The sequence below is a fragment of the Haliotis asinina genome, chromosome 14 (assembly GCF_037392515.1).
Source record: "Haliotis asinina isolate JCU_RB_2024 chromosome 14, JCU_Hal_asi_v2, whole genome shotgun sequence".
Classification (NCBI taxonomy): Eukaryota; Metazoa; Mollusca; class Gastropoda; order Lepetellida; family Haliotidae; genus Haliotis; species Haliotis asinina.
The window spans coordinates 49,807,542-49,821,172 of record NC_090293.1 but is presented as its reverse complement, the minus strand read 5'-3'; the positions used below and the strand labels follow the sequence as shown (position 1 = coordinate 49,821,172).

General features: G+C 37.7%; 1 protein-coding gene across 4 annotated transcripts in view; it reads right to left on the bottom strand.

The window, feature by feature from the left end:
• The window catches only part of LOC137262294 (tetratricopeptide repeat protein 17-like), a 70,758-nt gene that overhangs the window by 15,688 nt on the left and 41,439 nt on the right, over positions 1-13,631 (bottom strand). For 2 of the 4 annotated variants that reach the window (XM_067800109.1, XM_067800110.1), the window contains exons 18-21: positions 11,503-11,568; positions 10,703-10,800; positions 9,393-9,494; positions 4,088-4,258 (exon numbers count right to left, since the gene is read on the bottom strand). In XM_067800109.1, coding sequence (XP_067656210.1) covers positions 4,088-4,258; positions 9,393-9,494; positions 10,703-10,800; positions 11,503-11,568 — 437 coding nt within the window. The remainder of the gene's footprint in view (positions 1-4,087; positions 4,259-9,392; positions 9,495-10,702; positions 10,801-11,502; positions 11,569-13,631) is intronic. The other 2 variants (XM_067800111.1, XM_067800112.1) reach the window with 1 other exon arrangement.

Here is a 13,631-nt window from a genome sequence, read left to right as displayed (position 1 = left end):
TTGTTCAACATATAATACACATGCATATTTATCCAAGCCTGAAAAACTAAACTCTTCTGTATGCCAGCTTCATGTCTGATGAAGTCATATGAGATTAGAGAACACTTAACTATTTGATAAAACTCACTAGCCAAAATAAATGCCTACACATCATTATCTGGATGGATCTGAGATTCTATTCTGTCCTTCTCTTCTGGCCTCTGGCATGACTAAGGGAGTTAATTTGACTAGATCCCCCAGGGTCACCCATCTCACACCCTCCTACACGTGAGAGGATCAATAGCTGAAGTGTGAATTTACACCAGCTCCATGAACCAACAGCTTTGGCCATGAAATTCACAAAGAAATGAATCTGATAAAAATCAGATATATGATTCGAAAAACATACTGACTTATCCACACCAGTTCCCAGAGTGAGAAAAGAATTTCCCACAATGAAAACAACCGACATCATCCCAAAGTACCACTAATAAGTCAACAATCCTCCACATTCAGCTGTCAAGTTCTGTGACAATACCTCAGAATCAGAGTCACTGAGTCACTGTCAGAGACAACATTGAGCAGTTTATGTTGCATTGCTTCACACTAAATTAATTTATGAAGGAACATGATATCAAATGGTGTGGAGGGTTGACAGCTGACAACCATTAAACGCTCCCCTCCAAGCCCACAAAAAATAAGCTTCAAAGTTTTCTTTTTTCCTTTATAACATGTTTGCATGAAACAATCTGGAGTAAAAGAATGATCAACTGTCTATTTTCATTATCCTCCCTATTAATCAAGTAATTCAATGATAACTGGCACCCAAAGAAGCCATGACTCTAGTTTCACCTGTATATCAACTGCCCCAACCCTCCAAACCTTGTGACTTGTCAATCAATACTACACATTACATTTTGCGTTATTCATAAGAGAATCAGGGGGAAAAACATCTTAATGTCATAAATGAAAAAAAAATATAAAAAAATTATGCAGCATATAAACAAAATTGAAAATAAAATTTCAATACAGACATTATTTAACAAAACTAAAACCAGGTCTTTAAAGTTACCTGATGATAATTATCTGCCCTTTGTCTAGCATCTAATGACATTGCATTCAAGCATTAATCAAAACAAAAATACGCCCATTTGACATAAAACTGAAGAACTTTACAAATATATTTTTTTGACATCCATAGTAACATAGTAGAAAGACAACTGCACACGAGAGATCTTGCTGAAACTCCACAGCTGCTTTAAAATAATACTTTCAAAACATCCTTTGTTTGCATCTAGTAAATGAAAAGATTAAAGATAATATTCACACTTTCCTCCACAAGGAACTATGCAAAAGATATCACATATCCTGGCCTTAATATAAATCAGAATTGTGTCATCTACACCATTAATTGCATAGAAAGTCACACTGAACACTTGTCAGAAAAACTAAAAAAATCATATCAGTTAAAATGTATGAATACTTAAAACACTCTTGATTTTAAAACAAATTGACAAAAGTACTAATGACAAAACTCAAGAACATAGTGCATGTTTAAAAATTAACTACAACATTCTCAACAAAACTGGTTCATATCAGAAGTATAAAAAGTCCTGGTTCTCAGGCAAGGTCTGCTTCAGTTTAATTTACAGTCTGAAACAAGATAATGATGACAAGCTGTGTCCTGAAGAAACAACCCTGGCAGTAAAAATGCTGCAATGCTAAAAATAGACAAGATCCAATACAGTATGCAGTTACTTCCCTTCGAGCACAACAGCTTATGGTAATGGCACAAGAATGACTGAGTGAGCTGAGTTTCATGCTGCATTTAGCAATATTCCAGCAATATCTTAACGAAGAATAATACTGAACAACACAAAACTTTGTTGGCGAACATATACAAAGAAAACTTATATCAAATAGCCTGATACTGTTCTATACTGTTCTTATATACATGTATTCAACAACATCTAAATACCTATCCAAAGTTTCAGTATTGTACCTATCAAAGAATTTAATAGAAGGATGGTCTTTTCCTAAATTAAGAACAAACACCTCCCATCAGTATCATTTATTTTTCAAAAGCTGTTGCCTGAGAACCAATTCTTTATTTTGTTTTTTGCCTTTTCAGTGTAAAAGACAAAGTGTTTCAACATCACTACACAAAAATGTTGATGTGCATATACACAAAGCCATTTAGTTGGTTACACAATAAAAAGTTCAAAAGACTAATGAAAGGAAAAACAAGAAATAGATTGAGCAAAGCATGTTATTGGTGTGTGTCATTTTAATTTTAGAATTTAACTTTCTTTTTACAATAACTGAAAAAGCAAGAGGCAACTGAAGAAGAGAGATAAATTCATAAATGCTTGATTTCAAAAATAATACAAACATTTTCAGGATCATATCCTAAAAATCAAATGTCTTAGGAAAGTCTGTTAAAAATAAAACACATGAATCTCATAAGAGCAGATCTTAAAAAGTAACACAATTAAAAACAAATTAAAAAAGTCTCAGTTTCCACAAATGTGAAACTGAACCCAGACTTTGACTGGGAAATGCACTAAGCACAAGGCTATCTGCCTTGCTGAACACGGAGAACAATGTGAAGATGGCAGTGACTGGACAATGATAAGTGAAAGCAAGATGGATGAGAGTGAAGCGTGAGAAAGCTCATAGTAAATAATAATGGAATATGGTAATTACATCAGTGAATAATGACAACACTTATTTTAGTAGGCAAGCAGCATTAAGTTTATAGTTTGGAAGTGGAGTGTAAGTTTCGATACCGAGTCCCTTAGCTATGAGGTCTCTGTAGGGGAAAAAACAACAATTATGTAGTCACTTCACAATAACATGGCAATTTGATGCAATACTTTCCTGACCACTACTTTCACATCAAGCTAAAGTAAAACCATTCCTGACAACTATTTTAATGTCAAACTGTTGCAATACTTTCCTGACAACTATTTCCATGTCACGCTGCTGTAATACATTCCTGACAACTATTTTAATGTCGGTTTGCTGAAAATACTTTCCTAACAACAATTTTCATGCTAAGTAAACTTCTTTACAATTTCATGTCATCTTGAAGTGGATTCTTATAAAACAAACATACAGCTTTTCTATACATATCATAATCTCTGACGCCAAAACATATTAAACGTAGTAGTATGGGAAAATCTTATATGCCTCAAATTCTTTTGAGCATTCTGTGCTTTTGGTTCTTATTAAGTCCATAAATATTTGTATGTATACAGGGTTGTGGAGCGTTAAAACTCTAAGACATAAATTCCGTCAGATTGACCACTGCTTTACTCTTATGCAGCCAGTCCCAAACCATTTTCCACTTGTCTTAAGTTAGTTTGTTCATTTAATGTGCAGTCAGCAACATTCCTGCTAAATGACAGATGGCCAAATAATAGAGTCTGGACCAGACAATCCAGTCATTGACACCATGAGTACTGATGTTGGGATATGATGACATGCCTCAACCAAGTCAGCGAGATTTATGCATTAAGAGATGATGATGATGATGATGATGATGATGATGATGATGATGATGATGATGATGAAGCAATGACCTATCCTGATGTACATAATCACTGACAGAATGCAGTTATAAATTAGTTAAAACTTGCATAATGCACAATAAAATAACTTAGGGAAATCACAGCTCCTCTCAACATGAAATAAATAACCTCAGATATTCAAGGTTGATGATTACAGAATAGTTCTAATTTCAAGTCAGCTACTTGAAGCTGTCCCTCTGTATCCAGAAGAGTATGACTACATGTCACAGCATGTAACATCATGCAATATTACACAATGTAATGTAGTATTGCACAATGACATGTAATATCACACAATGTAATGCAATATCACACAATGTAATGCGATATCACACTATAACATCATGTCACATCACACAATAACATCATATAATACCACACACAATAATGCAATATTACACAATAACATCATGTAATATCACACAGCAATTTGCAGCATCACACAATTACATAATGTAACCATCTCTCATAGTCTTCAATGGGAATGAATACTGGTATGTGACATCCTTATAAGAAAGTCATGTTGGCACACTTACATAGGCTCGGTATTCTGGCTGATTACATCCACTAGATTTCGACCCGTCGTTAAATATGACACATTCATTGGCCTCCACATGTAAATCTGATGCTGCTTGTACAAAGATCAGCTTCTGGTGGAGGACTCCATCCACAAACTCTAGCTTAATGTGTGGCTTCTGGCCTCCTTGCTGAAACACAAACACAAAACACTTCAGACAGGACTGAAAAGTCACCCAAATTTGCTTAATTTGTTGTTTTAAATGCACACTCAGCTATATGTCTGTATTGCCTGGTCCAGACAATCAAGTGATTGACATCATGAGCATCTATGATGCTATGACAGACATCAAATCAGCGCATCTTGACCATCTGATTCTGCTAGTCGCCTTTTACGACACACACTAGATGGTGAAGATCCAGTTACCCTCATCTTCATGTATGACTTACATTTACTAAACCATGTGGGGAAGACAAGGTAAGACATGGTAAAGTCTGAAATCATCAGTCATTCATTAACACTGATAAAACGACTGTTAATTGATCCTAGGTAACTTGCATCCAAGATGTGAGCTAACTGGGCACATTCAGTATGAAATATGAACGTCCTTGATAGAATGTACAGTCTGTTTGATTCCATTTGAGACTGATGAATTGCTCACTAACACAAAATCTAATAATTGCAACAAAACCAAATTTTGCACAGCCACATGAAATCGACAGACTAACTCTGATGATGTGTCTCATAAATTGGGACACCCGAATAAAAAAGTAGTTTAATAAACGATCATCATTTTCTTGTCAACTTTCGTTATTTTGTACGAGGAGGGGCACTTTCTGGTAGAACAGCCAGGTAAGCAACAAGTGTGTGCTGTGAAGATAGGGTCATCTCAAAAGCTGTTATCTGGTTACCACTTGAGATGTTCAATGGGAGTCAGTGTTGTCACTTTCAGAAGACGCTGTTGTCCGAATCGGTGTCGCTGTCGTCAGAGTCTAAATTGATATGGCTTGATGGTGGCATGGTCCAGTCCACTTTGTTCCCAATAACGTCTTTCTAGTTCATTCTCAACTTTCTCAACGCACTTTTGCCATGTTTCCTGCGTGATGGTGTCTATTGACTGTTGAACAATTGTCTGTACATCCCGAAGTTTGAATGTTACATTTTGTCTGCCAACATCCAATTTCATGATACCTCAAATGAGTTCTATTGTGTTTAAGTCGCAATGATAGGGTGGCAATCGCAAAACTGAATGACCATGTTCTGTAAGGTACTCATCAACCTTAAAGACAGGTGTGGTTTTATTTGACTTTATGATGTCATACAGAACAGGTTTGGTTCCTTTTTCTGGATACGATATTGCTTTGTTTTGCAATCATTCTATCACCTCCCCCTTCTTACTGTTAGATGTTGGGGCCTTTGTATTAGGTACTTGAATGCCATGATATGGAGCATTATCCATGACAATCAGACTTTTGGGGGGCAGTGCTGGTACCAATTGATTTTGTACCAATTCTAAGAAAACCATCCCGTTCACTTCGGTATGATAGTCTCGGTTGTTTTTAGATTTTGCCTTGAAGACTAGGGAGCAGCCAGTTAGGAATCCCCAACTTCTGCAACCAGCATGGAGCACAATCAGTCGCTCTCCCTTGCCAAGTGGTAATTTTCTGGCACAGGACTCTGAAGAGAAGCTAGCGAACAATTGTATCCCAGTGGTATGAGAAGCATTTACCAATGTTTCGTCCAAATATACAGGCTCGTAACCCTCTGTACGTTTCTTTCAAATTGTGCATAAGTACTGGTTTCTTAGTCGAACAATATCAGACCTCTCACACAGTGCACGTCTATTTTCTGAGCCTACTTTTTTTAAATGGAAACCAAACTTGTGAAGCAACTTCCATAACTGATATTTTAAATGACCAAAGAATGATTTGTCTCCATATGCTTTTTCAGAATACGCAGAAAGACAAATGTATTTTGTTTATATAGAGACTTAACGGCGTTTCTAACCAGCTGTTGTTGAAATGAATCAACTTTCTCACATCGTGTGGGTTTTGAGATGGTCCCCTCAGATGTGTCAGTGCAGGTTGAATCGGTACATTTTTTCAAGATAGTTTTTAACTTCCCTTCCATCATCCCAACAGCATGTGCAGTTCATAAACGATACTTAGCCAAAGTATATTGAGACCTACCCCTTTAACCTTTGTTCATAAAAAAGATAAATACTTCGCTAATAATTGACTTAGCGTCGTGTGATAATCTCATTGTTTCAGGTACTACAATCACGAATGTCTGGTTTGCCGAGCAAATCACACATGTCAATTTCACACATGCACCTTGCCCACCTGGCTGTTCTACCAGTAAGAGGCCTGCTCGTACAAAGTAGCGAAAGGTGACAAGAAAATGATGATCATTTGTTTTTTTATTCGGGTGTCCTAAATTATGAGACACATCATCAGAGTTAGTCTGTCGATTTCATGTGGCTGCGCAAAATTTGGTTTTGTTGCAATTATTAGATTTTGTGTTAGTGAGCAATTCATCAGTCTCAAATGGAATCAAACGGACTGTAGTAGTAGTAGAGTAGAATGATGAGGCAAACTTTTTGGGATACTTGGTAAACAGTCAAGGAACTTGTAACTAACAGTTTGGAATTCTATGGACATATTGGACATATTAGCACATTGGCTTAATATGGTCAGAGCCTGGACTGATTGAGATCTAAACTATGGACCTCAAATTGACCAGAAATTTAGTATTGAATATTCTGGGGTGTTCCTACAGAGAAATAATCTATGCATCTGAAGTCAAAACTCTGTAGGTGTTATACTTAAAGAAAGCCTGAAAGCAGAGGAACATCAATAATTTGAGATGGTGGCTGTTTTGAGCTGTCCCCAGTAAGGGACATAACTCTATACACACAATTTGCTGTTCCAAACATTGAAAACTTGTCAACTGACAGGGTTCCACTCCCAAAAAGAAATAAATGATAAGAAATCCATTTCCAAAAGGATGTTATAAAATGAGAGTCATGAAAAACCTTCAGTCCGAGACTGACATAATTAATGACTCCTATGTCCACAAACCAAATGAAATAATGAAAGCGAAACAGACCTCCAGATAAGGCTAGTATTTGCGCATTTTATGCAAATAAAAATCACATTTACTCAATTACTCACAAATCTGGGAGTGAAGACATGCATAAGAATCACTTGAAACTCAAAAGGTCTATAATACCTTGCACACAATAATCAATTAACTGAACTTGCTTGCATATAAGAATTCATTGATGCGCCTGAACTCTTCACAGCGTTAGCAAATGTTAAGCAATGCCTATTTTTATAATATGCTATTAGACCCGCAGTCACTGTCCAGAGTTAACTGTAGTAGTCACCTGGCTTCCATGCTGAGTGTTTAAAACTGGCTGCCAACTATTTGGCAATATCAGAAATATTAAAAACGTTTTATATTTTTTACATCATTTATTTTTATATACTAAAAACTGCTAATTACCCAATAAGGAAAAGAAACTATGTGTAAAAGTACTGAATTCTTTAAACTAGTGGGAGTATACAAAATGCTAGTTACTCCTAAAAAACTCAAACATAGTGAGTGAGTGAGTGAGTTTAGTTTTGCGCTGCTTTTAGCAATATTCCAGCAATATCACGGAGGGGGACACCAGAAAATGGGCTTCACACATTGTACCCATGTGGGAAATCGAACCTGGATCTCCGTTGTGACGAGCGAACGCTTTAACCACTAGGCTACCCCACCGCCCAAACTCATACATAAACAGACAGGGGAGTAATACCCAGTTGCTTGAAAAATTATCTGAAGCTCTGGCTAAAGCTGAGAAGAAAAACATGAGTTGGCTTTATCAAAATACAGCAAAGATTAAAACGTATCACATTCACAGCAACACGATGCCACATAGACTGATTTGCAAATGCCTGTTCACTGTATTATATCAGTGCACAGTTATACAGTAGACATTAATTACAAAACCCTACATGAATGTGTGAGTGGGTTTAGTTTTACACCACTTCTAGCAATATTCCAGCAACATCACAGTGGGGGATACCACAAATACAAGTAATGGCTTTACACATTGTACCCATTTCGGGAGTAAAACCTCCATCTTTGTTGTGACAAGCCAATGGTTCAACTACTAGGCTACCCCACCGCCCCAAGTGGACTGTAAGTGCCATAAAATGTGAAAGTCTTTGCATAAATGCCACATTCAGCATTACACCAGCTATATGCCGGTGGTCCATAAATAATACAGCCTGGACCAGACAGTCCAGTGATTGACATAATGAACATAGATCTACGCAACTGAGATACCATGACATGCATCAGCCAAGTCACCTGACCACATGATCCTGTTAATCGCCTCAGCTAAACTAATTCTAATGTAGATCCTCCCAGGAACAAATGTTAGGAATCTCACAGGGTTCTATCAGGGACTAGAGCTACTGGAACGTCAGTATTAATGGGTTGTACTACCTAACTATGTCAGAAGCACAGTCTATAAGTAACTACAAACTACCAACAATAACAGACCATGCACAGGGCATGAATATCTTTGATAATCTCCAGGGTATATATATTCTGATAAATTTCCATTAGTACCCTGGATGTATCTGAGGTTGGGCCCAATAACTGTATTACCTCCATTTGTTGGCTTTTTATCCAATCAGGTGTCTATGCTGGGAAGAAGAGTATACCAATCACAAGGCTTCTATCCTAACTCACGAAGGCTTCTTTGTTGCAGAGCTATCATGAGAAAGGTAGGAGTTCTTGCATGTTGTTTTTGAAGGATTCAGACCTGTCAATTTGTCTATGATTTTCTCTCTAAATCTGAGTCTGTGACCACTACCTTGTTGACACTGGCAAAGTGACAGGCTACTGTGAGAACGCTGACCCAGCAAAGGGAACTAATAAAAATTATCGAGTCGATGCATCCTGCGTACTGGTTGAGATTTACCAGAAGGTATTCCCTGCAGATTATCAAGGATGAGGGCATGAACATCACTGAACAAAACTTTGATATGGTCAACAAACATGAAAAACAAAATGGGCAAAAAAAAAAACATAAAGAAAAATGGCATGCTAAATATATTACATCTGTCTGCATGAATGAAAAAAAACCTGGGTAATCTTTAGCTAACACAGACAAGAAGGCAGACTGGAGGAAGAAGCCATGTCGTTAAGGGGAGGTAACAAACTGACCACAATACAACAGGAAGTAGAAATCTTCCATGACAAACTGGAAACAAAATGCATGCTGGGATATGTTAACACTGAAACAAGGCCAGCATGTGTCGTACCATACACTGGGTCGTGTGTAGAGACACGGGCCGCACAAACAATTTGGGTGGCGTGATCACATGAGCCAGCAAACCTGAGTGCGTCTTCATGGGAATGAGACACTGGAAAGTAGGTCAAAGATAATATGAATACTGCCATGATGCATAAACTAGGACATACTGGGATTAAGTCACTCTCATACAACCCCCCTCACCCCCACTAAAATCGAACTGTTCCCTTTACAGTCTTAAAATGCAAAAGTAATGTGTTCACATTGACACTATCTATACCACACTCAGCAATATTCCAGCCAAATGAGGACTGTAAATAAACTGGACCAGATAATCCAATGATCAAAATTATGAGCAACGATCCACCAAGACTCACTCTATTACCAGAAAACGTTGCATATAACCAAATCCAACATTAAGTGAATCAGTATATGATGCATTTTGCCTTCTCAGCAGTATTTCAGCTACTCTGTCAACAACAACCTGAATTCTTCAGTAATCATGATCTCTTAATACAAGGACCTTGATAATTCTGACAATTACACCTGCAGACTGGGAGAATGAGTTGCATTAAAGTTTTTCATACAATTAACACAAACAATTTTACTTTCAGGATTATCAACCATATTTCCTCCAATATTAATGTCACTGAAAAACAGCAACTGTTTTAACCAAACGTAGTGCAGCATATTTGACAATCCAATAAAATTTCGGCATTTGCTTTCCCACCAATGATTAACCGATGATGTTCCAGCGTCTTGTCTGAACTCTATAGCCAAAAAAAGTGGCCGCAGCAGAATTTGACACCACAATTGCAGCACTTTAGTGTGCAGGGTCATTGAAACAAAACTTGATCAAACTGTATGGCCCTTAAACCAATTATATCACAGCAACTAGTCTCTGAGTAAGCTTGATGAAAGTGCTTCCAGGCAATTAAACAGACTGATGCATTAACTTTCAGGTTTTTGAAACGAAACCTGTTAGATTTCTGTTAATTTTCTGAGCTATGATAAACAAGTGACAAAGCTGCATCCACTTGCCACTCTGACAGAACCAATGAGATTTTTGTAAACTCTACAACCAACTAGAAACCAGCATCAGCTAAAGATTCCTTAATTCTCCTCTAAGTTTAACCAATGAGATAGTGCCATCTTCTTTTGATTAACCAGTGACATGGAGTTTCCTCTCTATAACAACAAACAATGGCACATAGTGTCCTTTCTATAAGAACAATCAATCAATCAATAACTAGCCAATGAGACTGCAGCAACTAGTGTCTGTCTGCAGGAACAACCAATGGTATCACTGCATATATTTACCTGCACCCGAAGCTGGTTACACTCCTCTCCTTGACAAAGACCTTTTTTCTCGTAGTATTCGCTGACTTCATCCAGTCGACTTGTAAAATCACCGCTGACTGTAAATATAAGCTTATTACACTTTCTGAACAATTTACTAGGAGCCATTTAGACCAGAACGCAAATTATCATGAAGAAAAAGATTAAGTCAAGCCCAACTGCTTACTTCACAAATGTCTTTGGAATATTTGGAAAGAACAGTAATGGCCATAAGAAGTTTCAGTTTTAGGTGTGTGTCACCTGTGTGTGAGAAAGTGCTTATAATTTCACTGGTTCAGTTGTTTCTGGTGGTTTGTTGTTTAATACCGCACTATGCAATATTCCGGCTTCATGGTGGCGGCATGTATGCAATCAATTCTGGACCAAACAATCCAGTTATCAACATCATGAGCATCACTCTACACAGTTTGTATACAAGGTATTGACTCAACCAAGTCTGCAAGCCTGACCACCCAATCTCACTCAACAGATTCAGCCAGCATTAGGGTGGCGGTTTGTATATAATCAACAATGGACAATATCATGAACATCAGTCTACACAGTCGGGATATGATGGCATGAGTCAACAAGCTTGACCACCCGATCCCACAGGCCTGGGCTCTTTAAGACAACTTCTAACCCAGAACTTCATAGGTAGATTCTGAGTAGAAGATAATTATTGTCAGACGCACAGGCTATGCACTAAGCCCAGTTGAATGCAGTTAGGAAAGAATCAGAAAAATATATCGGCATCATCAAAAAGGAAAATAAGAGCAGCTTACATAGGATATCCTCATTTTCTCCTGAGCACTGCGAGTTACCTCCCTTTTGAGCACATTGACTTCCACCTGAAAATGTACACATTATACTTAACACTACTTTAACACTGAAATAACTATTATCCATCCATCACCAACCATCACACACAGTGATATGTATGACACGGTATGATACAGTATTCAATAAAAAGTAAAGTAAAAATAGCTTACCTGAGGTCTCAACAAAATGGTCTAAAATTTAGTGCAGGTGGCGAAGTAAAACATTTTAACTTCCAGATCTGGGCTGATATATCCTAGACACTAAAGGCTTGCATGGAATAAATGGATGCATCTAATAAAGTAAAATAAGGCATTTCTGTTCCAAATTTCATATAATATTTCAGACAGGAATTCTGAATAATGAGACTTTATCTTATGATAGGGCTAAACAAAACAAATGGAGTGATTGAGTAACTGATGGGTTGAATGAATGAGTGAGTGAGTAAGGTTTAACATCTCTTTCATCAGTGAGCCAGTCATATCCTGGCATGTCATCCTGGTGTGAGAGGATCAGGGTTCCTGGAACACCAAAGGGAGGCAACTATGCACAGCAAATCAGGGTGCCTCGGATGACCTCATATTGAATGGGAAGTGAAAATGTCAGCTCATGAAATTTACCATTTATGATAACAGTATAGTGTGGCTCTGGAGCTCATTTGGCATATGAAGAAAAAACAACATTTTTGAAATAACATGTTATTGTCTGTGAAAAATGTTGAGCTTGAATAGTGTGAGTGAATTTAGTTTTATACAGCACTCAGCTGTAAACACTCGTCTGGACCAGACAATCCAGTGAACAACAGCATGAGCATCGATCTGTGCAACTGGAAACTGATGACATGTGTCAACCAAGTCAGCGAGTCTGACCACCCGATCCCTTCGCCTCTTACGACAAGCACAGGAACTCAGACCTTCAGGAATAACTTGTAAGTGAGTCATCAAGGAAAATTGTGAAGTCTCAATAACAACACCTAAATCAAATGTTGACTGTCTCATTGTCATGATCGCAAACTCAAGCCTGAGTTCTATAAAAATTTATGAAATTGGATTTCAATAAGCTAAAATTGATTATGTACAGCATGTTCAGCTTGATCTGAGCAACTCTATATATGCATGACACGGAGGTCAAATGGTACAAACAGCAGGTCGACTGAACTTCATAAAATAGGGGAGCAGAGAATGTTATTAATGTTGCATTCATGGAAAACATGCATTCATGGATTCGTTACAGCCCAAATTTGAAACATTAAACCATCTGTAGCTCTATTTTGAAGGAAAGCTAGGTCATTTCTGACAATATCTAGACACTGACATGTCAAATGGCAACAAAGGTGCACCCCTTCACAATGATAGTCCCGACCACTAGTGACAGTGCACATATTCACTTCACTGGGTCAAGCTGAATAAGCTGTTACAATATCCATTTAACACAGTAAATACCATGAAAAGAACCCAACAACTACAGTGAGTTTAGTTTTATGCTGCACTCAGCAACATTTCAGTTATATTGCGGTGATATGTAAATAATCGATAATCAACAGCATGAGGATCGACCTGCACAAATGGGAGTCAATGACATGACGCAACCAAGTCAGCAAGTCTGACGACCCGATCCCATTAATCACCTGTTACGACATGCAGAGTTGCCTTTTATGGCAAGGATGGGTTGCTGAAGGCCAATTCTACCTTCAAGGGTCCCCAAGAATCAACATAAGTGAAACTTGGCAATTATTAACAAGAGGGGTGACAGTTGTACATAAAGAATGAGTGAGTGAGTTAGTTTAGTTTTACACCACTTTTAGCCATATTCCAGCAATATCACAGTGGAGGACACCAGAAATGGGTTTCAGATATTGTACCCATGGGAGGAATTGAACTCGAGTCTTCAGCATGATGAGCTAATGCTTTAACCATTAGGCTACCCCATCGCACCTGTATGTAATAAATGTCAACTCCTGAACAACATGAAACAACCAATGATCAGCTTCTCCTTCAGCGAGTTATGAGGACAACAACTGTAGTGTTAAATGACAGTGTGAAATATTTGCTTGATGACTTGTGAGACCAGAAGGATGTGGTCACATTCTAGTATT